The sequence below is a fragment of the Acomys minous genome (genome assembly GCF_964271855.1).
Source record: "Acomys minous genome assembly, chromosome: 14".
Classification (NCBI taxonomy): Eukaryota; Metazoa; Chordata; class Mammalia; order Rodentia; family Muridae; genus Acomys; species Acomys minous.
Window position 1 is genome coordinate 81,368,858 of NC_140496.1, and position 27,481 is coordinate 81,396,338.

General features: G+C 38.1%; 1 protein-coding gene across 2 annotated transcripts in view; it reads right to left on the bottom strand.

Annotated features, from left to right (window-relative positions):
- Positions 1–24,054: 24,054 nt before the first annotated feature.
- Positions 24,055–27,481, bottom strand: part of UGT8 (UDP glycosyltransferase 8) — a 67,660-nt gene continuing 64,233 nt past the window's right edge. For both annotated transcript variants that reach the window (XM_084757604.1, XM_084757605.1), the window contains exon 6: positions 24,055–26,432. In XM_084757604.1, coding sequence (XP_084613730.1) covers positions 26,069–26,432 — 364 coding nt within the window. In that variant the 3' untranslated portion in view covers positions 24,055–26,068. The remainder of the gene's footprint in view (positions 26,433–27,481) is intronic.

The following is a 27,481-nucleotide window of genomic DNA, read 5'->3' on the forward strand; positions in this document are numbered from 1 at the left end:
ATGTTTCTTTTAGAAAGGATGCCATGTGCATTACAATCTGACAACCAAATTAAGCAATATATATACCTCTAGGACACAAGTAAAAGACAGATTTTAAAATATTAATGCCAAGGTGTAACAAAATAGAGACTCAAAGCTGCATGTGCTTTGACTTGATACTAAAGAATAAAATAAACAAGTAAATGATACTTAAACAACACGGTTTGGAAGAATGCATGTTCTTAATATCAGTAGACACGTATATAGACCGAGAATGTGACTCAGATTCTCAGACTTATCACATTCATCTGAGCAACCCCCTGAAGGCATCAGCATGTACAACCAATCACATCACTTTGGCTCCTTTCAGACTCCTTCATCACATGATTCTGGGGTTCTTTGAAGACATCCAGTGACTCATCTCAGTTAAGTAAGATTTTTGAAGGTAAAGTCCTTCTTTAAACATTTTATTTACTAAAATACTTCAAAAAACTCAACAGTTAGATGTGATTTGCTAGTAAAAGGCATTTTAAAAACACATATCTAGTTGAATGAATGAATAATATAATACTGATGTAGTACTCTACAACATTATACATCTTGACCAAATTCTTGGAAGATATGGAGACACTAAGGTCAGAATCATACTCTAAGAAAACATGCTGAGTAAAGTTACTTTTATTGTAGAAGTTGCCTTTAGTAGGCACTTTGATGCATAACATCCTTTTATAGAAGTTAGAATTCCAAAAAGGATACGAACCTAACTAGAGAACTGCTCATTTTTTGTTTTTCAACAAAACAAGTCACTCCATAGGTAAGACTGACATGGTCACCACATATCAATTCCCACTGTGCTCTTGTATAGTAAGTAACACCTGGGCAGACAAGCCCCACAAGCTGGGCTGTGAAGTATACCTGCAGCTTACCCATAGCAAAATGAGCTCTGCATGGCACAGAATGAGCCTGCACGTTTTACCTCCCACATGCCAAGTGTCATAACTAAGATAAAAATTTTACTTTATATAATAACTTTCATTTTAGAATTTTTATTTGCATCCCTTCCATCTGCCAGAAATTACATAGTTGGGGCTATTTTATATTAAGTCCCTTATTAAATACTGGTGATAAACGTAATTCATCTTTATATAAGAAGATGTTACCTTTCAACTGTTACTAGTAGAGAAATGAATATTTATCTTGAGGTATAAAATATTTATGAAATGAGTTAAAATGAGGAAAGAGAGTGACCAGAATGCATTCTTGCCTTCCTTTCTTTGAAAGGCATTAGCTCATGCTTAATAGCCCATTCCTACTGGGTTTGATTTCCTTACTCATATTACACTGTAAATCTTTGGACACTGCCAACCAATCAAACATACCTAGTGTGATGTAATCCCGAGTGATCAGTAATCACTGTCCATGCATTTAAAGGCTGAGAAGATATCAGAATGAGGCTCTATAATGAAGTGGTAATAAATATAGCAGTGGCAAGTTCTAAAACAACAGCATATGATTTGGGATGCTGTCCTGCAAACTATTTGTGGAATATAAAAAAATCATCACATTAAGTGAGAAAATAGTATATCGCATTATGAAATATAAATGGATGACTTCGGTTGGAACAGTAACCCTTTTTTTTTTTTTTAAGTAATGCGAAAATGGCTCAGCAGGTAAAGGCCCAAGCCAATGAGCCTGCCAATGAACTCACATGGTGAAAAGGAGTAAATTAATTGCACCAGAAGTTGTCTTCTGAAACACATGTGCATGGTGAAAAGGAGTAAATTAATTGCACCAGAAGTTGTCTTCTGAAACACATGTGTTGTGGTGAGTGGGTGTAGGTACACACATAATGGGTCAATGCAAAGAATTTTTTCAGTAGGATGCTCTACATTCAGAGTTAATTGGATAGCAAAATACTGTTAATGGCAAGACAGCTATAAGAAGTCCTTAAACAGCCATGCAAGAAAGAAATCCCAGCAAGTCTAACTTCCAGTAAATGGCGTGCTACTCAGCTCAGCATGACTATTTCAACTCAGCTTCTAGGGGTTCGTCAACTGAGTAACTAGGAATCTGGACATAATGGTACATTATGTTAAGAAAATTAAGTCACCATAGAGTGTGAGCATTTACAGTTTATTGAATGGCATGCCTTCTTGTTTACCTTTCTTCTAAAGTACAACTATCAAACTTGGGAAATTATCTGTAACAAAACTACAAACATACCTATTCTTTCAATAATTCAGGCTTAGTCTTAAGGGATTACTTCTAACTTGTACTTTTATTAGCTTTCTAACCTGGTTACAAAATTTCTTGAGTGCCTAGTCTTGTGAAGATCAGACTCTAGAATAGAAATCACTAATTTCCTAGAACACTGCATTTATAATTATAATTGTGTGGATGAATATGAACCACAGATTCTTTTTTTATTCTTTATTATTTAATTAATTTATTCAGATTACATCTCAATTGTTATCCCATCACTTGTATCCTCCTGTTCCTCCCTCCCTCTTGCTTTCACCCTATTCCCCTTTCCTAGGTCTAAGACCGAGGGGGCCCTCCTCCTCCACTATACGGTCATAGGCTATCAAGTCTCATCTTAAGGAACCACAGATTCTTATTGTGGTCCTGAACAATTGGGCCAAATCACACTGTTTTGATGAAGTTTAATTTATTTCTATGCACCAACCAAGGGCCATGCACGGTGAGGACCTAGACCCCTGCTCATCTGTAATTGATTGGCAGCACTGTCTCTTTGTGTGTCCCATAATATGGGGAGTAAGAGCTACCTCTGACATTCTTTGCTCACTTCCCCCTGGCAGGGTGGTCTTGTCAGGCCACAGAGGAAAAATATTCAGGTGGTCCAGATGAAACTTAAGAGGCTGGCATCAGATAATAGGGGAGGAGGCTCCCCCTTTCTGAGGACTAAGGAAGGGGAAAAGGGGATAATAGTGGGGGGCCACGAGGAGACAAAAGAGGGGGCTACAATCAGGATATAAAGTGAATAATTTTTTAAAAAATGTTAAGAAATATGATACACACACTTTAATGTATAAATATGCATCTTATCTAAGGCATATTTCCAGAATATTTTAGATTACTGACTTTTTGCTGTTGTTTTGTTTTGTTTTCTGAGACATGGTTTCTCTGTGTAGCTATAGCTGTCCTGGACTCTCTTTGTTGACAAGGCTGACCTCAAACTCACAACAATCCACCTGCTCCAGCCTCCCTGAGTGCTGGAATTAAATGTGTATGCCACCATACCCAACTCAATTATTGACTTTCTATAGAGGGAAAAGGAGACAGATCTTCAAGCTCTTGCAGAGCTTTCAAATTATGGCTCCTCTCAAATACCACTGGAGATAAACTCTTAAGGTTCCCTGTGCCTGAACCACAGCTTCTTCAGTTCAGATCTGTGTACTGAATCCCAAGGCATTAAACAGAAATGTGCAACTTAAAGTCGTCTTTGAAACTACCCAAGGTCCTCCATCTGCTCCTTTCTTTAGAAACTCCGGATCCAGATTTTTGTGTTCCAAGTTCATGTACCATATACCTACTAACTATCTAGTGCAAGGCATGATTAAAAAACTATGGATGGATCAATTAATCCTTCAATAAGTCAACGAAAAACAACAGTTGACCTATTAACCACATTCTGATGTAGACCTTTATACTGTCACAAACTCTTATTTTTCACTAAAATTTTAGAAAAATATTTGTTTCTCTAAAAGTTTTTGCATTCCTCTTAAACTATTCTCAATATAACCCATGATCCTTGATTAAAACAAAAAATAATAAACAATATATCTTGAATTTCACAAAAAACTAAAGTACTCTAAAAAGAAGAACAAGCAAACAAAAATAAATAAGTTTTGCACACATTTCTCTACAAGAAAACAAAAAGGAACAGAGTTTAACTAATGGTCAGAGAGTCTGTACATCAATTTTGTTCTCAGTTCTCCCCTACCCTTTCTCTCTTTCATACATATTCCATCCTGAGTGTAACACACACACACACACACACACACACACACACACACACACACACACACGACGGAGAGAAAGAGAGAGAGAGAGAGAGAGAGAGAGAGAGAGAGAGAGAGAGAGAGACAGACAGACAGACAGACAGACAGACAGACAGACAGACAGAGACACAGAGACACAGAGAGACACACACAGAGAGAGGTCACAATCCCCCTTTTCAGTAGTTTTCAACATGATTCCTGAGCTCTAGCTAAAACTCTTTGAACTAGAATCCACACTGTATAGGAAAGTTATTGCCTTCTGTTCTGATTGGCATTCATAGCTTTAAAAAGGCATACATTTGCATGTGTCCTCATTGACCACACCAATATTTATTGACCCCCTTTTAATTATTAAAACAGACATAATATGGAATATTAGAAAATCAACTCAACATTGATTCAACCTGACACTATCAAATCAAGTAGGAAAATCTACAATAATTAGCTATCTCCAATCAGTTTCACTTTAATGTCACATGTATTACTATGTATAAGTAAATGGTATTTTCAATGAATGGCACCCTATGAACAAAGACAAAAGAATGTGCAGCAAGTTTCCAACAGGAACAGAAAGATTACAGTGGAAAACTTTCCACATACTTGGGCAGCTCTAGGCAAACTGGAACACTGTTTGGAAGAGACAGTATAGAGATAAGAATTTCTGTGCCTTAAAATCGAATTAGTGTTCAATGTGGAAGACTCCTTGGGAATAAGACGATGTGTTTATATTTCTTTAAAAGGAATAAAATGGTCTAATTGACACCACCATAGCAGTGCTATTACAACTACAACATTGCTGGCATGCCTACTCTGCAAGAAAAAAAAAAATCTTGGTATTTTACTAAGCAAATGCAAAGCTTTGTTGGACACTGCCATATCATTCTCTTATCCTGGCATGAGTATCTTTGTGTTGCTTCTTTTTTAGGAGCCCTCTTGGTTCAAAAATGAATGTGTTTGAAGTGATTGGAAATTGAAATGACCTCCTTGGGTAACCTTCAAAACTGCTCACTGGGGGTCAGCACTACGGCTGGGTTAGAGCGCAAATGAGGATGATTAATTTTTTAAAAGGAGAATTAATTTTAAAAGACACACAGTGGCTCAACATCTTGTGTGCAACAACCTGTTTGTTGATTCTGCAGGCAGTTGGCAGGAAGCTATGCGATGATTTGTAAAGCTGCCAGCGGAGGTATATAGCATATCATAATATATTTATTAATGACTAATGCAAACCACAGTGAGCTCTATGAAGGGAAATGTATTCCCCAGTGCTTAGAATTTACTGATCACAAGGAATTCGAATGAGATTGTTTAGTGAGGAGGAATATCCATGCCTACCTACGTAAACAAATAAATCACTACCTTGTGAATGTTTTCAAACACACTGTGTTTAATGACACGGGTTGTATTTATAACTGAGTTTATATTCATGTCTTTTTTGTTTTAGTTTTCAAACGTGGACCTCATATTAAGACTGTGAATGCCAAATTTATATTCAACATAAGATACTGGGTACCAAGGTTGCTTGTCCTTGATTGTTCTGCCATTTCAGGATAATAACAATTGCTCCTCCAAATGGTTAGAGAATGTGTGTGTGTGTGTGTGTGTGTGTGTGTGTGTGTGTGTGTGTGTGTGTGTGTCCATAAACAACAGAAAATTATCCCGTGGAAGAGCATCTTTGACACTGTCTTGACTCTATGATGGTAAAATGGGTTGGTGGACTAGGTAGAAAATGAAAAGTCTCTCCCAGATTTGCTACCTTTTCTGCTGATAAATTATTATTTTTTTTGCTCCTGACTCAGGGTCTTTCTGCTAATTGATAAAATACTGAAGACACACACACACACACACACACACACACACACACACACACACACCACAAAACAAACAAACAGCAACAACAAAAATGCAGGCACTTAGCTTTTCTTAGATTAAGAACTACTTTCAAAGGGTAAGGTTAGGTTTCTAGACTTTCCTGCATGATCAAACTAAGATCTACATACTTAAAAGATAATTGTAATAAAGCTTTAGAAAGAGCAAAATGTAGAAACAGACACTTAAAACTTGGTGTTTTATAAGATAGTGTCGATTAGTGTATCAGACAACCAAAGTGTACAGAGCTACAGCTACTCGCTGCCTAAATAAATGTCAGCCATACTAAAAGCTTGTGACACCCTCAGCAGGAAAGAAGTCCTGAATAAGAGAAGCACACATGCTGTGTCTTAAACATAAAGCTTCTGTAGGATGAAGAAAGTAACCACACCAGAGTGAAAGTTTCCATTACATAATAAAATGTTTTGCAATAATTATTTAAAAACAAATGCAAATTGGTATATATGGGAGCTTAGTAAAGACTTTGGAATAAATAATTTGTCTTAAATGTTTGATCTTACATTTCAATTTTTTGTCTGCTTATACAGAATGATTAATGCAGTGGAGTTTATTTAGTATGAAGAAAATATTTTTATCCCAAGAGAGTACAGTATTTTACATCACAACATACTCTTTGCTGTCTATCAGTTTACAGGATAAGCTCAACATAGCAAAGTGGAAGCTAAACATTTAATTTAATCAGCACAGGCACATTCGTGTTGGCAAATGACACTATGAAATATTGAGTTTGTATTTAAACATCTAACGTGATTAAATTAACTGGATAATTAATAAAAATCTAGTTCTACTTATAATGTCAACATAACTTTTAGACACAGTTGTGACCTCCCCTGACTCCCAGCTTCTTGGTAAATTTTTATTCCAAAGAGTGAATAGGAGGGTCATAGAAAAATAACATAAACTGGCATTTATGCAGTCAGTATTTCTTTCTGAAAATAGTCTTGAGATTCAACAATGTTTAACAATCCTTCCGGACTTCTGTTAGCTTTGAAGACAGGCTCCGGGAAATGCAGAATAGTCTATCTACGGAAAAGTGTTTACAGGACTGAATGCATTTGTTTAAAACAATGAAGATAACTTTGTTCTTTCCAGAACGGTAGCATTCAAAGTTCTTTCTCTTATTTTATTTTCTGGTCCAGTGGTTTAATGTAAAAACAAGATAATTTCCTGCCATTAATTGTATGGAAATGGTTACTTGTTAAAGCCAAATAAGAAAATATGGGTATAGGCACTTTGGTGGGAGATAGAATATATTACTCAGGGTGAGTCAATTAAACCAAATTCGACTGAAAGACAATAGCAGCTCAAAGAATATGTAGAGATTCTTACACTTAGATATGAAGCACAGTCATGCAAACCAAGCATCCAAGTTACTACCAATGTGTTCTAAACAGTTTCTCACGATAAATGACACACTTATCAAATGTTACTTCTGTTATTTCTTATTTTTCAGTCCATTTCTGATTCTTTGAAGGTACTTTTGATGACGAATATGTAAATGTATTAAGTTTCTCTGTTAGGGCAAGTTTTGTCAAAGCTCTGGAAACTGTGCTTAACTAACTCTGAGCTTGACCACTAGATGGCACCAAAGGTTCATTCACCCTAACAGGCCTGAGGCTGCTATTAGAAAAACCATTTGCTCTTTTTTTTTTTTCAGTGTTTTAACTTTACTTTTGTAACAAAATATTCCTTTTTGTTACAATAAAATATTAACTTATATCTCCTATTTTTATTTTTTATTATTTTATACTTTTTTATTTTTAAATATATTTTATTAGTTTTTTCATATTACATCTCAATGGTTATCCCATCCCTTCTATCCTCCAATTCCTCCCTCCTTCCCGCTTTCCCCTTACTCCCCTCCCCTATGACTATGAGTGAGGAGGACCTCCTCTCCTTGTATATGCTCATAGGGTATCAAGTCTCATCTTGGTAGCCTGCTATCCTTGCTTTGAGTGTCACCAAGCCTCCCCATCCAGAGTACATGGTCAAATATGGGGCACCAGAGTTCGTGTGAAAGTCAGTCCCACTCTCCACTCAACTGTAGAGAATGTCCTGTCCATTGGACAGATCTGAGTAGGGGGTTAATGATGTTATTTCTCAGCTTAGTTTCTGTTACAATGACCTATCCCTTGGTGAGAGTGGGTTGTTGAAGTCTCCCACTATTATTGTGTGGGGAATGATGTGTGGTTTAAGCTTCGTTAATAGGTCTTTTACAAATGCGGATGCCCTTGTATTGGGAGCATAGATGCTCAGAATTGTGATGTCATCTTGGTTGACTTTACCTTTGATGAGTATGAAGTGTCCTTCCTCACCCCATTTGATTAATTTTGGTTGAAAGTCTATTTTGTTAGTTATTAAAATGACTACGCCTGCTTGCTTCTTGTGACCAAATCTTGCACTAAGTCCCCTCTCCACAGCAATTCCCACCAGTCACCACACCACTTGCCTCTACCGGAGGGTTCCCAGCTCCCAACCTCAGCTGCTGCCACTGCCGCTATGGTCTGAGAACATCTGCACTCCTCCCGTGTGCAGGGGTACACAGGTTTTCTGTATTTTGATCTTTTCAAACTGTGGAGTACTCCCGCTGTAGTGGGATGGGAGGCTTAGTGTTCCAGGTTAAGAAATCTGTGCAATTCCCTGAATCATTTACTGGAGCTTCTAAACATGGTGCACGCTGCTTACCGCCATCTTGAAGTCCCCTAATTTTTTTTTTTATCCACTTTACATCCCAATTGTATCCCCCTCCCTTGCTGCCTCCCAATCCCACCTTTCCTCCCACATACCTTCTCTCTCCCTCCCCTAGTCCTCAGAAGGGATGCCCACCTTCCCTAACATCTGACCTCAGCCTATCAAGTCTCATCTGGACTGTCTGCATCCTCTTCCTCTGTGGTCCGGCAAGGACGCCCTGACAGAGGCAAGCGATCAACAAGTGGGCGCCCGAGTCCATTTCAGAAGTAGCCCCTACTCCCTATATTATGGGACCCGCAAGGAGCAAGAAGTGACAATCGAGAGAGAGAGAGAGAGAGAGAGAGAGAGAGAGAGAGAGAGAGAGAGAGAGAGAGAGAGAGAGAGAGAACTGGAATCAGTTGCGAGAGTTTATCTAGGACAAGCTAGAAATCCAGGACAATGGAAACTCCCAGGAATCTATGAGGGGAACACTAGCTAAGATTCCTAGCAATAGACGATATGGAACATGAAATAATCACCCCGTGTGAACTGTCAAAACATAGCAAGGCTGCTCAGAAGGCTGAAGGGTGAGGATGCCTGAGAGCCCATTTCAGACAGAAGAAGTTCTTAGGTGTGATGTAAAGCCGGTAAGCATGATGGCTTCTCTAGCAACACTGAGGTGCTGTGCAATAAGAGGTGTGATGGTGCTTCCTGGTCATCAACTTGACTATAGCTGGAATGACCTGCGATCCAGAAATAGAGAGCACACCTGTGAGATATATTCTGCAGTTCTCCTAAATTTCACTTTATTCTATAGAGTGAAAGAAACAACAACATGAACTAAAGTGTTCAGTGTTCAAGTAGTAGAGTGGTAAATATCAAAGTCCAAAGTCCATTAGGGGTGGGAGGAAAAATGGACGACTTTTAAGTTCCTGGTGAATCCTACACTATTTAGAAACTCATTTGCAGCGTGTCAGCATTAACCCTTCAAACATGGAAACATTGATTTTAAAAAAAATTGGCTAATTTTCACAAGTATGCATGAGATGATTATTTTAAGTTTCCAATTGGGGTAAAATTATGTATAGATTTATGTTTTATAAATAACATCTTCAGTGACCCACAGTTTACAACTACATACACATATGAATATCAATATATATTTACACACACACACATATATATATATCATTGTGTGTACAGTCTTAGAATGTGTGTGAAAATAAGTATAGAAAACCAGTATATTCAGGATTTAATATGTAGCATCCATATACTACTTGGAAGATGAGAAGGAAGGTAACTGAAAAGTGAAGAGCTGCAAAAACAAGATTATCCTTAAAGGATCAAGATTGCTAGAAGACAGAAAAGAAACAAAATCACTTCCCCTCTTCTCCCAAATGTCGTTGACAGGAAATTCATTAATTAGGTAATAAATCCCTTAGCTTCTGTGGAAAGCCTGTCCTGTGTCTGAAACTGACTACATATCAGTCAACTCATTGCAGGTGGCAGTGACTCAACGCCCATGAGGGGAGAAAGGAAAGCCCACAACACAGAAAGCCAGAGAAAGCTAGCTAGGGGACTTCCTTGAGTTGAGGTGAACAAAGTGTGGCACAAATACATTTTATTTCATCACATACACATTTAGGCTTATTTATACAGCATGCTACCATCCCATATCTTAACATGTGTTGACATGGGAGCAGTAATGCAATAAAAAAAAATAAAATGGTTCTTTCATTCTTTCAGTTAATAGTTTTATGTGTATTTTTTATGTCTCACTTCTGTGCTGTGTGCTAGGAATGCAGATGAAAAAGTCAATTAGCTTAGGTCGTTAGCTTAGAAGAGAATATACAGAGAGACATGATGAATAGCCGTGAGCACAGTAGGTGACATAAAATGACCAAGGTGTTTTTCTCTGGGAACAATACAGCTTAGGAAAGGGTGAAGGAGCAACAGGAGAGGAGTGAAGAAAAGATCCAGTTCAGAGAAATTTCCAGACAAGAGAAACTCTAAATCTTGTTATCACTAAAGAGCACCCTGTGTCTGAGAAGTTGCTTATGATTCTATCCAGTTTAGGAGAAGGTGGCCTAGGAGGAGAGAAGGGCTGAAGCCTTGCATGCTTGTAAAGGAGCTGCATGACTGAAGAAGAGACAGCACGAAGAACTGTGTTTAGACGAACTAATCTCTAAATGCAAGGAAAACAGACTGTAGGTGAGAAGTCAGTTCCCCCTTCAAGAAGGAGGGGAGCAGACAGCAAGTGAACAGTGAACAACAGAAGGAGTTTTCGTCCATCACAAATGAGTGGCTACTCAAGCAATAGTGGGAACCCAGTTAGAAAGCCTGAAATGAGGTGGAAGGCAAGGACTGGCAGCACATCCGTGTGTACCTGTGGTACATGTGCCCTCCCCACCCCCCAGAGACAGGTAGACAAACAGAGACAGACAGAGAGACTTTTTTAAAAAGAGAGAATGATGCAGAGATGGAAAGGTTAAGGGAAGCAAGATAAAATGGTCTTCCCTAGCATTAGGGGTTGTTTAATTGGGATTATGGAGTGTGTCCTGTTACTGGGGAGTATGTACTGCCAGCCATTAGTTTTTCCCACTGCTGTTTGAATTCTTTATCTGAAGCTGAATCCCACATGTCAATATCAACCCCAGATGTCCTGACTGATATTCCAAAAAAAATCCCTTCTGGATTTTTCCTCTTAGATAGCTTGCTGATTCCACAATGGAATCTCAGTAGTGAGTGATTCCCATACTGGAAACTAACATACATGTTGTTACTTTGTTGCTTTTACATTATGTTTCACTGGTAACTATACAGTAAAGAAGAAAATATGTGTAGACACAAATGTGTTAGGAGAAGGTGCTGAAGTATGGATACATGCCTATTGGCATTATCATTTTCAGTAACAAATAAAAGAAAAAGAAAAACTGAGGGAAATGGGGAAGATTTGAAATAGTTCTCGAAAATAAGAAAAGGAGCTGTAATGAAACAGACAGAGCGTGGCACTAGCGTCTTCCAACAAAGGGCCTTGACTTCTGTTTTGTTTCATGTTTACTGTGGTCTTGAGGAATGAAACCAGAGACTCAGTCACAACAGGTAAGTCTTTACCTCACAGCTATTTTCTGATACCACTTTGCTTTTCAGGAGAATCTGTTAATGGGTTGTGTTGTTGTTGTTCTTGTTGACAATCTTGCTTATGTATCCAGGTTCCAGCTGGATCTCAGAGGTGCCTGAGTTTAGCTAGGATCTGTCCTTTGACACATGAATATGACCAGACAGAAAAGGCAAGGGTTGTGGGTAGAGACAATAGAAAGTATTAAGGAACAAAAAACCTGGTTATCAAAGAACATGGGGTGTTTTTTTGTTATTTTATCTGAGGTTTATTAAATGAGTATGGTGAGAAAAAGAAAAAGAGAGTACCCCAGAAAAAGAGACAAAGACAAAGAAGAAGAGAGTAGCGAGGGGAAGAGAGAGGGCATAGAGAGAGAGGAGTATGAGGAAGAGGTGAAGTAGGACTGTCCTTTTATATTGTCATGGGTAGGGCCACACCCCCATGGTGGGTAGTCAATGACATCACAGGTAGAGAAATGGAAGCAGAATCCTAACATTCCTACCTTTTCCTATAATTAAAAAATGAGGGGGGCTGGAGAGATGGCTCAGAGGTTAAGAGCACTGACTGTTCTTCCAGAGGTCATGAGTTCAATTCCCAGCAACCACATGGTGGCTCACAACCATCTCTATTGTGATCTGATTTCCTCTTCTGGTCTGCAGGTATACATACAGGCAGAGCACACTGTATACATAATACATAAATAAACTTTTTTTAAAAATGAGGAACATTGAATTGCTTTTATATAAGGTAAGTTAAAGTATATAAATGTAGGTGAGGGAGAAAAGAGAGAGAAAAAAGCAAGAGCAGCAAGAGCACAAAATGTCCAGATTATATGGTGAAGAGGAACAAAAAGCTCTGCCATGAAAGTTTAGGGTAGAGGACAGGGGGGAGGATGTCATCCATGTCCTGCAGCAGATAGGGACCTAGGAGTCCTGGAAGAAGAGCTGGCTATCCTGGAGTACACCAATTCAGTCTTTTGAAAATGGATAAGGGGGTGAAGTAGTCATCTCAACTACTTCCTACTCGTCACCCTACTGTGAGCAAGGGGACTTTTAGATTGAGTTAAACCAGGGTTATGGGAGTATGCATTAAGTAGAGGCAGTGGGTGCTGGGATGATAGAAGCTGGTATAGACTTCTCCTTTAGGAGCTGGGACAGGGTCACCTGAGGTTTGAGGGTGAGACCACGAAGTGTTTGCTGTGTTTGCTTGGCTTTGGTGGGAAGAGGTGTGGGCAGTTACCATGGAGTGTGGATTGGTATTTAATGTGTGTTGTGGAAATGTGACCCTCAAGACGTGATGTATTTTAGTGCTACTGACGTAAATAAAATGTAAACGTCACCGAGAAAAAATAAAAATAAAAAAGATCCAGCATAGAACTGTCCACAGATGAAGGATTTGTCCTATAGGAAGTACCAGATTTGCCATAAAGGTGATAGTCAGGGAGGAACAGAGGAAACATCAAACGGTTTGACAACTCCAAGGAAATAAGAAACTAATTTGAACAAAAAGTACACAAACTGTTTAGAAGATCTTTAGAGGCACTAATCGAAAGTCAATCATAACAGTGTGTTAAGTTTCAACTTGTGATAAGTCTTGGCCAAAGAACTGTCATCCTAATGGAATTACTTATCTAGAATTGAACCACTTATCATAAATTCTACAAAGCAGGCCTAAAGTCGCTGGTGCTTTGTGTTTAGGCAATGGTTATTTGTTATTTTAGTTGTTTTTCCAGATGATTAAAAAAGAGTTGACAAGGAAATGGTAGTTGATTTTTCTCCCAGATAAAAACAAGAGATCAAAAGTCTTGGAGAAAGAGTGAAGAATGCAATTAATGAACATTTTGTCTTCACCATCACCCTTTAAGCAACATTTCATTGCATAGGCATAAAGCTAGTGTTCTCACCTGGGGCTGTGTCACTTGGAATTGCTCCATGCCTTTCTTGGCCTATCAGCATATCTGACACCTAAAACCTGCCATCACCCTTAGGTTAATGCAGTTTGCAGTCTATTATGGGACCAAACACAATGTACAAATACCAACATCTACACTTAGGAGTTTCCATTGCTGCTCCGACTGTGATCCTATCAGCAACTTCTGGTATAAAAGCCTATTTTATTTCCTCTCCAAAATGGGTCAGAATCGAGAAAAAATAAAGTGTACTTTCCTTCCCAACAAGAAAGTATCGTTTATGGTTGGCTCTAAGGGTGTAATAGGCTCCAGGAGTTACAGACAACTGAATCCCACCCACAAAAAGGGGCTATTTAGAAAGCATCTGAATCTAAATTTTTCTTAGCTTTATATCCCAGCTTGTGTTCTTATTCCACTGAGAAACCACAGATTCTGATAGCTCTTTCCTGAGCAGTCGCAAGCCACACATGACTCATTCACTATTCACCAAAGTTCTTCCCCAACAGTGAGCGCTGAGGTTTGCTTTGCTCTTTCTTTTCCTCCACTCCTTTGGGAAGCCTCGCAAGTTACCCATGACTTAGGACATGCGATTGATGTTTGGATATGTTCTTTGCTGAAAGAGATTAATAAAAATAGAGTCATGACTGTGAAAACCAACCCAGAAATCATAGAAAAAAACAAATGAAGATTGGATAATGTGTAGGATTAAGTTTGAAAATGGTTAAATATTATTTTATGGCCAATCCTATTAGTGTATTTTCTGTATAGGAAGTCATTACTATGGTGATTTGTCTTTCTCCAAGAGGTATTATGTAGCAGTTCATGGATTGCTATTTGCTCTCAGGAAGCTGTAATCTTTCATTTTGGTTATTATTTTGTTTGTTTCATTTTTTTAATTGTGGTGGCACATGCCTTTAATCCCAGCACTCAGGAAAGAGAAGCAGGTGGATCTCTGTGAGTTCATGCCAGCTTGATCTACAGAAAGAGTTCCAGGACAGCCAGAACTACAGAGCTACACAAGGAAACCTGGTCTTACACACACACACACACACACACACACACACACACACACACACACACAGAGAGAGAGAGAGAGAGAGAGAGAGAGAGAGAGAGAGAGAGAGAGAGACAGACAGACAGACAGACAGACAGACAGACAGACAGACAGACAGACAGGCAGAGAGACAGAGACAGAGACAGACAGAGGCAGAGACAGAGACAGACAGAGGCAGAGACAGAGACAGACAGAGAGAGACTCAGACTATTGTTTCTGGACATGATATGAGTGTGGAGGTGCATTGCTAGAGGCACATGTATGGAAAGTTAGAGGGCCCTAGTACAGGCAGCCCATTATTTTTGCCTGTAAATGGGTTCCAGGGATTGAACACAAGGCATCAAGAGGTTTGTGCAACAAGTGCCTTTACTAACTAAAACATCTCGGTAGCCTTCTGTTGTGATTTTTGAGGCATGGTCTCTCTATTCAGCACAGGCTGGCTTTGGCTTGCTTAATCAGTTTCCCAAGTGCTAAGATTGCAGGTATGAGCTATCACACCCTCCTTACGTCACTGTTATTCTTGAACCTGGTGGCAGTCATTTTATCCCAGATATTTTATTATGAACAGGTTAAGTGTGGGAAAATGTTTATGAAATTGATCTGGAAATGTAATTCAGTAGGGAGAGTATTTGCCTAGCATGCAGGAGGCCCTTTTTTTTTTTTGTTTCCAGCACCACATAAAATTGTAGTATTACCTGTAATCTTAGGACTCAGAAGGTGGAGGCAGGGTTCAAGGTCCTTTTCAGTTACTTAACCAGTTTGAGGCCAGCCAGGACTGCATGAGAACTTAAAAAAATGCTTTTTCTAAATCTTTACATTATCAAAACTTACTCATATTTTCAAATGAAAAAAAAAACTCATCTTTTTTCTTAAGAAGCTGTATATAATACTATTTTGTAGTTTTCCTAAATCCAGAACAAGTAAATCTAAGTGTTATCCTTTTGTTGATCCAGTGTAGATTGAATAAAAAGCATTTATAACTCATGGTTCTTCCTGCTGTATGTAATTTATTTTATTCATGTGTAATAATATAAATGTATACATTAAAAAAGAAACACAATAAAAAAATGGGGAAAAGGCATTTATGTGATCTCAGCCTGTAATTCAAGAAACTTGATACCAACAGTCTTTGAGCATTATATAACATATGGCCTCCTGGGGAAAGTTACCGAATAGATAGGGCAAGGCTGAATGGTGAAAAAACCAAAGCCAAAGGCAAGCTGAAGTCCGTGAGAAAACTGTCTTTTGTCTTAGTAGAGTGGTCACTTCCTCATCATCACACACTCTCCAGTCAGATTAAACAACCTGCAGGTTATAATGTCTGACTCTCTGGCATAACTCAGTGCCTTTGACTGCAGGGCATGCTATTCTAAGATCATGTCCACCCATTTTCAGCTTTGTGAATTTCCATTATTTCTCTATGATTCACCTGAAACAATTTCCATGTGGAAATTCCCTTCATTTTCTTTCTGTTTCAGTAGCTCACTCTATACCCACATTACAACCAATATCCCACTGCTTAGTGAAACTGTCTATTGCTGGAATTGTCCTCGTGAAGGCAGGGATTATGGCTTCCTCATCCTTGGGTCCCTACTATCACATACAGTGCCTGGCACTTTAGAAACACAGAAAACAATGTTTGTTTGTGTTTTCATAAAGGCTGTACTTACATCAGTGAGACCAAATGGGTAACAATACTGACAAAGGAATATTATTTCGTGGTGTTATAAATTAAGAAATACGATTTGTTTATCTGTGATCTAAAATAAATGTTTGAGATGCCATCCAATCTGAGAGCATAAGCCACACTGTATGTTTAAAATTGGTAACAAAATGAATAGGAATTGGGTTTTTTTTAAGTGTTGTATTTACATACACAATATATTGCAATACTATTTCTTCCCCTTAATTCTTAATTCTCTCATTTCTCCTTTCACATACATGGACTCCTTTTCTCCCAAACAGCCCTTGTAATGTAAAATTTAAAGAATATTAAAAAAGATGAATGGTAGAAAATGAACGGAATGAAGGTCAAAGTCTTGAATGAGAAGGTCATAAAAACCAGCTAATAGCAACTTTTCTAATTTAGAAGAGCGAGCTGATGAACGAGTCAAAAATGGCAATGTAATGGAGAGTGTATCCTTGAAATGTTTGTATCAATAAAGGAACTGGAAAACAGTGAAACACCATGGCTTGATATTGAGACACCATGAGAGAACAATCTTAAGAACAGCTACTGATGTAAATGAGCAGACAGACTAGGATAAAAAGAAGGCTTGAACTGGTTCCAAGAGAAGTGACTAGCAAAAATCAGCACGGTAGGTGACCTTGGCATGCCTGAGAAATAGAAGGGTCCACTTAATCAGGGCAAAATGCTGTACCTAAGGGTGTAATGTTCAGGCTGATGTTCAAACTTGACTTGAAATATACAAAGGTGTCCATTGCTACAGATCTTCAAAAAAATTTAATGAAACCAATGAAAATGGGTATTTAACACACAATAAAATCTATGATTTTTTTTTTCCTAGAAGACACCAGAACAAGAGCAACAAGAGGCACTCCATACTGATCACATGCAGAAGGACTTGTACTGGAATGCATAGAAGCAATTAGATGGGTTGACAAGGGGATTCTAGAGCAGGGACAAAAGTGACAGTCATGGGTGAAGAGTACACCTATCTGTGTGCTTAAGAACAAATGCTTATAGATTGTTGTTAGGGGATTATGCTGGCTGAATAAATTAGTGGCTGCTTCCTCCCCAGGCTGTTTTTGGCTTTCCTATCTACATTTTTCTATAAATTTTTACACACAAGTTCATCCTCGAGAAATATAAAGTTTGGGTAAGTTTGAAATGCCTGCCTCTTCTCTAGGATTTTCTGGGCTCTCAAGATATTTGCTGCACTTCCAGCACCTTCTGTTAACAAGGGAGATAGGAGTGAAGCTAGGTAACAGTTACATACTCAAAACTGAACAGTTTACAGTACACGATTCTTTTATAAAAATCCAAACAATTAACATTTGGTGATGTCTTCACTGAAGAAAAATATTTTCTTAACTGATCAAGTGGAAGGCAAAAAAGGGCTGTTCCTATTGCTTGACTGTTTAGAGATCATAGTGCTATGCCCCCACAGATATGGCACAGTGTCACATTCAAAGAGTCCCATGGAGCTCTGAGGGAAAGTGTTCACACACTGGGCGCTCTCCTCCCAGTATCCATAGGGGAACTATTCCATCCCTCTTTTTATGGACCTTAGAATATGGATGATGTTTAGGTTGGACAGCATACGTCTTTTAATAAATGGATATATGTTCAATTCCTTCTATATTTTTTAATGTTTTAACTTTTAGTTGTCTTACCACATTCTATTAAAAGCATCATTTTTAGACACACACACACACACACACACACACACAGACACACACACACACACACACACACACACACACACACACAATTTGTGTATCTTTCACTTGGGAATACCAGTGGGTACTGACACTTTTAACTTGTGCAAGTAAGGAGCTAAGAAAGAAATCAGAAAACACACAAGCATGAAAATAACAGCAAACAGAACAGGAAGATTGAGCACTGTCAATCAACAGTATAAGTTCTGAGTAGATCTCCCCCACCCCTTCGGAAACTCAGAACTGCTTTCTAAATAGCACAAGCTGCCATTTTCCTTCCCCTGGCTTCATAAAATGTACAAGGCATCGAAATAAACTACCCACTTCCCTTAATTTTCTATAAAACACCTGGGGAGTAGGTCTTACAATTTAAATTCACACTTACAGAAAATGTTACTTATATTTGGAATCTACATGTAGTTTACAATCTAATTTTTAAAATGTTTTTATTTTAGAATAACCAGGAAGGTGGAGTGGCATGAAATAACATAGTTAAGGCAGTGGATTAGTTCTGTAACTCTTTAATTTTATTTCTTCAATATTTCCATTATAAACATAGCGTTCTAGGATAAATTTCTAAAGTTTCCAAAATTTGATAGATCTTCCATCATTTAATTTAAATGAAGGTTGTTAGGACAGATTTGTTACTCAAGAAAAAGCAAGCCCTTTATAACTTGGATTTTTAGAAAATGTAACTCACAAAAATTGGATATAAACACCAATCTGGTGGTGGCCAATCCTCTTCCAGGAATGGCTCTCCTTATGGCAAGGCCTTAGGAGTTGGGTCCCTACATGGCAAGGACCTGTGGGATTACTGGTGTGGAATCTGCTGGCATTTCCCAAAGAAATGCCTGGCTCACTATAGCCATGTGTTTGCACTTTCGGCTTTCCTAACGGCAGTTTTTACTTTCGCTTTTTTCTGTGACAGATGTTTCATCAGAATCAGAAATAGCAAGCTCAGGCTTCCTTCACTCATTTGCCCCCGAGGATCATGGGAGTCAACAGATTACTACCACTCTTATTAATAGTGATGATGTGATTCAGTCAACTCCAGGGCCTGGTCTGGGTACAGCAGCTAATGTCCAGATGTTCTCTCCCAGTGGTAATTTGGTTCTGACAATTTCCTCACCTACCTGCTCCATACAACAGCGAGATCATTATTAAAGGCTAGGTAGGTCTTGGTGGATTGTTGGTTCTAAGACTTAATCGGAACACTAGGTGAGCCAAGCAAGGATGAGAACTGACTTAGTTTTACTAATTTGCCAAGAGCCCTGAGCATTAGAGGAATGAAGTCTCCTGATTAGGATGTAGAGAGACTCTAGGTGCCAAAATTAAATCAGAATTTCCTGGATATATAGTCTATCGCCTCTCTATATAGTAACCACAGCTAATTCCAGCTGTGGTCACTTGGTTATATATCAATGTGCTGGTTTAGATATTAACTCGTTGCTGAAGCTGTTTCCTCTTTCTTGATCTAGTTCATGGGTTAGCAAGAAACTGTGGGGATTGAGGAGAAGAACGGGGAACAATACAATGTGCACGTTATTGTTAAGCATACATGAGAAAATGACTGTAAACATTTTTCAACTGTGAAAAAAATAGATGCATAAATAAAAGTGAACTGAGTTGTTTCAGTGCCAAAGTGTGTGAACTGCACTTCTTGGTCCAAGTCTTCTTTCACTGACTCCACACATTCGCCCCTTCAGTGTTTGAGGATCCCTAGGTGTGGTTGGACTCCAGCACCAACCAATAATAAATTTATATAAGTATTTTACTTCTTTGGATACCTATTTTTTCCTGGAGAGATGTAAACAATTGTCCATTGACCTCAGATAAGGCACTGATGTATAACTTAGTTAATCGGTTTGTTGAAGTTACTAACAACAGCATGGTGACCCAAATGCATCATTCAAAGCCCACCCTAGTGTGGTTGACAGCCCACAAGACACATTCCCTGTACAGCTTACAGACAGCTTGGTGGACTAGTCTCCTGCCCTCAGCAATTGTTGCTTACATACTTTGAGGAACATCTCAAACTCTTAGGAGTTTTAAGAGCCTTGCATGTTTTGTTTAATCCCAAGTGTCATAATACTTTAATTGTAAAACTGTTCTCACTGCTCTGGTATTTTCAAGTTCAATCTTTTGATTTAACTAGAACACAAAATCAAGATTCAAATTTGAACTGAAGATCTCTACCAGGCCATCGCTTGGGGATGGCCATTCAGTGGTACCTCAGGACAAATCATGGCTAACCTGAATACTACTTGCAATTTACCAATGTCTTTAAGTTCAAATGTTCCCATTTTCTATAAAAGCAAAGAACTACATGTACACTTACACAGATTCTGAAAAAAAGTGAAGCAGAATTTTATGTAAATATAGAATTCATGTTTCCTACAAGTTAGACACTCTATTTCACACACTCTACATTCTGTTACATGACATTATAGTAGTTGCTGCACCTGAAGTTCCTATTTGCATAAAAGATGTTAATAATTAAACTATTCTGAGTTGTAGAGATTTCTTGAAAATTTACTTTTGATTTAAATAGAAATCTGATCCCAATATTGGAACTAAGGATTGGTTCAACAGAAGATATCATTTGAAACTGGGTAACTAACACTGATTCAGTGAAACATAAATCCATTTGGCTCATGGCCATAGAAAATTATCACCTACATACAACAGGATGTGAAAAAGTAGAAGTGATAGTAGAACGGAAGTAGGAATATCATACCTTTAATTCTCTATAAATTAGTGCCAAGTTCTATACGGGCTCATAAATGAAACCATTTTCATACATAAAAAAACCTTTGTAATATTAGAACTATCATAATATCACGAGATTAATGTTAGTATTGAATTAATTTTGATTAAAATACTTTTATTTAACATCATAGTATAATTTGAAATGTAGTTCCAATTGTGAATGCAAATTTGGAATATATGCTAAGAATTCTTGTTTTATTAGACTATTATTTAGACTTTCAGAAAAAGGTCTTCAATAATCCTGTATCTGACACAGGGCTAATCCCCCTAATATATAAAGAACTCAAAAAGAACAAAATAAGCCAATTAAGAAATGGGGAACAGAGCCAAATAGAGAATTCTCAATAGAGGAATCTCTAATGGCCAAGCACTTAAGGAAATGATCAGTGACCTTAGTCATCAAGGAAATGCATTTTCAACAAACGCCATTGGTGTAACTGGATGCCTACGTGTAGAAGAATGTGAATGTTCCATATTTATCACCCTGCACAAACTTAAGTCCAAGTGGATCAAAGACCTTAACATAAAACCATATATGCTAAATTTATTAGAAGAGAAAGTGGGGAATTGCCTTCAACTCATTGGCATAGGAGACAACTTCCTGAACAGAACACCAATAGCTCAACCACTAACAAATGGTAACTTGAAAAACTGAAAAAGCTTCTGAAAGACAAAGGACACTGTCAACAGAACAAAACAGCAACCTCCAGAATGGTCAAATATCTTTATTATCCCTACATCCAACAGAAGGCTAATATAAAAATATATAAAGAACTCAAAAATTATATACTAACAAACCAAAACAATCCAATTTAAAAATAAAAAATTTCAACAGAGGAATCCCTAATGACCAAGAAACACTTAAATAAATGCTCAATATTCCTAGTCATCAGGGAAGTGCAAATCAAAGTGACTCTGAGATTCTATCTTATACCCATCAGAATGCCTAAGATCAAAATCTCAAGTGGCAGCACAAACTGGAGAGGATACAAAGCAAGGGATACACTTCTTCATTGCTGATGGGAATACAAACTTGTACAACCACTCTGGAAATCAATCTGGTGGTTTCTCAGAAAATTGGGTGTAGTTCTAACTCAAAACCCAGGTATATGACTCCTGGACATAGACCCAAAAGATACTCTACCATACCACAAGGACACTTGCTCAAATATGTTCACAGGAGCTTTATTCATAACAGCCAGAAACTGGAAACAACCTAGATGTCCCTCAACCGAAGAATGGATAAAGAAACTGTGGTACATTTCCACAATGGAATACTATTCAGCTATTAAAAACAAAGTCATCATGAAATTTGTCGTCAAATGGATGGAATTAGAAAAATCATCCTGTGTAAGGTAACCAAGACCCAGAAAGACACACATGGCATGTACTCACTTAGAAGTGGATATTAGCCATATAGTACAGGGTAACTGTGCTATAACACATAGACCCAAAGAAGCCAAAGAAGTCCCAAGGGAGGATGCTTGAATCTCACTAAGAAGAAAAAACAAAATAGACCTCTGAAGTAGATGGAGGAAAAGGGGGTAGGGATCAGATGGGCAGAGAGGGTTGCGGGAGAGCTCTGAGAAAGAATGGAAATCTTTGGTGACACATCTTCAGGACATGGCCTCTAGGAGCCTATGGGGTGACCCTAGCTGAAACTTCTATCAGCAGTGGGTAAGGAGCCTGAAGTTACTACCTCCTATAGCCAGGTGGGACTTCCAGTTGAAGGAGGGTGATATCAGCCTACTCATTATATCTTTGATTCAAAATCTGTCTTGTCTACAAGAAGTGTAGAGATTAAGATGGAGCAGAGATTAGGGAAATAGCAAATCAGTGACTGGCCCAATTTGAGATCCACCCCATGGGAGAGAATCAACCTCTTTCACTATTAGTAATATTCTCCTATGCTTGCTGACAGGAACCCTGCCTAAGTGTCTTCCGAGAGACTCCATCTATCATCTGATGGAAACAGATGCAGAAACCCACAGCCAAACAATAGGCCAAGCACGGGAAGTTTTTGGAAGAATGGAAGGAAGGATTGAGGGAGGTGGGGAATTAAGGAGCCCAAAGGAAGACCTACAGAGTATATGAACCTGGGCCCAACAACCAACCAGAGAGCATGCATGGGATGGACCTAGATCCCCTATACTTAGGTAGCAAATGTGCAGTATGGCTGTCATGTGGCTTCCCTAAAAATGGGAGTAGGGCTGCCTTTGACTCTGTTACCTACCTACCTTTGTATCCCCTTCACCTTGCTAGGCTCCCTTGCCAGGCCCCAGTAGGAGAGGATGTGCTTAGACTTGCTGCTACTTGAAGTGTGAGGGTGAGTTGGTACCCTTTGGGCCCCCCATTAGCAGAGGAGAGAGGGTAATAGTGGAAGGGAGCATAAGAGTGGACTTAAAGGAGAGGAGGGAAAGGGTCAGGATCATTATGTAAAATGATTAAATTTTTAAAAAGTTTTCTCCTTCATTTTATTATAGATAATGATAACACCATCAAATGTGACATTTATAAACTCATTGAATTACAGCAGAAAGAATGAGAAATGAATTAATTATGCTTTAAATAAACAAACACCTAAATTATTACTTGAGATTATTTTGAAACTAACTTTGGTTCTTCTTTAGGGAAGATATGGTAGGATGAGAAGTTCTGGAGAACAACCCAAGGCCACATTATAAGCAATATGCCAGCCTCATGGTTCTTCAACTCTTAAACCTTTTAAAGTGGAGTCATTCAATTTTAGTAGTAATTTAGGATTTAGTGAGAGTCTGAGATTTGAGGAAAATATCTTGTTTCCTACAAGTTCAATAATACAGTATCACTTCCAACTGAACACAAGCTATTACCAATCTGTGTTATCAAAATTGTTGCCTTCTGCTATTGGTGAGATATTGCAAGTTTCCAATTTACAAGGAAAAAAATCCAATTTTCATTTCATAAAACCAGCTATGGAAGCACCTACTTCTGCAGTGACTCTTTCTGAACAACTGCAAATTAAATAAACAAATTAATGTCATCTTGAAAACTTCATTAGAGAAGTTAGCCCAAATATAGAAAATTTTAAATCATCCTACTTAATAAAATTGGCTAATAAGCTTCCTGGCAGTCCAGGGCAGGCGTTTGGTAAAGGAAAACAACAAAAACTAAATGAAACAAAATAAAACAAAGAAACTATGATAAGAGTTGTAATTAACACTCTTAATGCTGGGATAGAATTTAAACATCCATGTTGGTGTACTTTAAAAGGATAAGTCCCTGAATTTAATTTTTATTAAATATGTTCTCACATTTAATACATCGTTTTCACATTCATATATACATACAAAAGTTGGGAGTCCTTAGAAACATTGCTTATAATGTAAATATACCTATATATAATACTGTGAATTAAAATATGAATAAAAATTTTATTCCAACCACATTTCTCTATTTTCAATTTTGTTTATTGTTTTCAGTCTTTTAAATCACAGTGGAAATTAACATATGCTTAATTATCCAGTTAGTGCCTATTGTCAACTTCATCCAATGACAAAAGTAAAATCAACTCATTCATACACTCTATGTTCTGTTACCATCCCACCATTCATTGCCTGTGTTTATTTTTTTCCTCTTTTAACGGCAACATTGTGATAAGATTGTGAAAATGTGTAATTAACAGGTTTGTATATATACCATTTCTTCAAGTATTCAGAAAGCAGTACACTGTATGCATTGTGCATTAAAAAACTACTGATATTACTTCTAAGTATATGAGGGTGGCTCCTGGTGGGGGTGTCACAAAATTGTATGTCATAGTGTATGACAAGGATTTACAGCATTCTAGATTTTTCACAACTCTTCCATGTTAGTGAGTGACATTAAGTAAATATTTCATTTCTCTACTCTCAAGTGTCAAATGTGGTATTTCCAACCACAAATAAATAAAGCACACACTCTGCATGTGTAGTGCAAATGCTCAGTAAACAGTGACATGGAATAAGCTTTCAGTTGTTGTGGTAAGTGGTTCAGCAGGGAGGTCCTGATTTTTTAAAGGCTGTGACTTGTCTCCCTGTTCCAAATGAATACTGTCACTGTCCCATGTCAGACACAATGACATAAAAGGGCGCTGAGCTGGGCTAATGGGATGAGGAGGGAATAAGAACTCATTTGCACAAGTGGGTAGTACAATTTCTGTCACTTCCGTGTAGCATGTAAAGTCTTATTTGCTGACAAACTGCAAATCCCTGCAGAAAAGCAGGTACCAATCAGAAGAAATGCAAATGTTCTGCTTAGAAGAATTACATTGGCACCTATGTACTATATTGTGTGACCCAGACAATAAAAAAAAAAAAGGAAGGTGGTATGTTAAAGTTAAATTTTTAGAGTAGTGACACATGAATGTTCAAAATGCAAATTACAGAATATTCAACAGTCACATAAACATTTCCACAATGGCCTTGCTTCCAAGTGCCACGTGACCAATAATCTTCAGTACTTTGAACAAAAAGTAAGAGCTTTGGTGCTTTGTCTTAATTACATGTCTTATATGTTACTGACTAAAAGAAGACAGAAAAAATTAGAAAATTCTTGCAGAGAAAAATATTGGTAGGAAAACTTAAGCTAAATGTGAAAATCAGTTCACTCATTTACTTCATTACATGTTTTCCTTCACAAACATCCAAAGTTAGTAAGAAAAGGGCATATACAAAAGGAAAAAAATAAAAAATCTATAATAAACAAAAATACAAAAATTGTGCCACCCATCTTCTCATTTGTCGCTTTGCACTGAGTTTTGAAGGAAACAGTCTTTGAAGGTAGGATTCTAAAGTTCACATATGCTAAACACTGGCAGAAAAACATTCCTACACCCTTCCTGAACATGTTGTACTTTCAACAAATACGAGCTAAAACTCGATTATAGAGGAAACACACACACACACATCTCATTAAGAGAAAAGACACCATTCCTCACCTATAATACATACATAACATTTAAAACTAAGGTCTGACACAAGCACTTAATTGTTTTAAATAATTAAGGCTTCTAAATCATTCAGTGCCAACTTTCTGCATCAGTATTTGAATAAAATACTTGTTTGCATTTAGGGCTGTGCTCTGTACAGACATTTTACCCATGGCATTTCATTAGTGGCCTGATGAGGAAGTGTTAGAATTGTTTGCTGACATTTAGCTTTAGTAGCTGTTAGACTAAGTATAGCAGGACAAACTCAGGGATGAACAGATTTGTTCCCACCACCTGGGCTGTTGGCTCATTTTACCTTCTTTTCATGTTTAATATGACCATTTCCTTTGTATTTGCCATTGAGGATTCCATTTTGGTAATGTCCATTAACTGTGCTATGCTTATTTCTAGACCACAGACTTCTGATTTTTCTATAGATAAACTTTGTCACATAGGACAACATGAAGTAGAACAAGGCAGCACCAAGCAAAAGTACAAAGGCAATATCCAGTAGGAAATACTGACAGAAAGAGATCTGATGGACAGCAGAGCGGAGGTGATGGGCTCCGTCATGGCGAAGAATGTAGTCTATCCAATAGGTAGTCCGATTGACAGGGTGGCCGGGCTGATCCTTATGAATTTCCGATAACTTCTGAGCCCTCTGCCGATAGCTGCAATGGGGACAAACGTGACATAAGCATGTATACACAGGTTGTGGACTGAGGGTTATCTCAATTTAGGAATGTGGGGGAACGACTCCAGATGCTGGGTTAAATGCTTTGAATACATACAGCGTCTCCACATATTTCAAGCTGTGGAGGGAAAGCAAACCCAGAAACATGAAATGATTCCACAGTTGAGAGGCAGGTTTACATTTTCTAACTGGAGTCGTTCCCACACCATGTCACACACTCTACCCATCAGATGCTCCCAAATTCTGTTTACCTAAGTGTCTCATCAGAAAAGGGACATTTTCAAATTCTACAAAAAAAAAAAAAATACAGAGAAAAGCATGGACATTTTTCCTACCAGTTCTTTAAAAACAGTGTCAGTCAGCTAAAGAACTGTTCTAAGTTCTTAGTGTTTAGATAAAAGGAATATGTTCTACTTCAAAAAAAATCACAGAAGAAATGGCTCTGCAGTGGTGCCTTACCAAGGAAGAAAGACTTAGGCATATGCGAAGACCTGGCATGCTAAAACAGAGTGTGAAGAAGCAGAAAGCTACGAGAACAGGTGCATTCCGAGGGTCAAATCTTTCACACGCAGTGTGCAGTGCCAGGAGTGTCTGGCAAGGTGCTGAAGGCTACACTAAACAACAAATTATGTAGTTTTTATCACAGAATCAAACAGCCATTATATCGCAGAAATGACTAAGATAGAGGAAGATACTGACAGGATGAGGTACATGTAAAAGACCACACAAGTAGTAAAAAGTGAGAATAGGCTCAACCAAATGGGAGAAAATGGTAGAGTGAAAGAGCCAGTAGGAATTGGTAATATACTGGATTCAATGTGAGAGTAAGTAAAGGAAAAGTCAGAAGAAATTGCGATGCTTAGATCCTGCAGGACTATGGCAGATCCAGTGAACAGTAAGTTCTTCAAGGTGCCAAGCACTAGCCGTAGTGTGGACAGCATGGCACGTGATGATATGAACATCCAGAAAGCAGGAGGATAATAGCACCTCATGGAAAGTCTACACTTCCATATGAATTGACGTGAT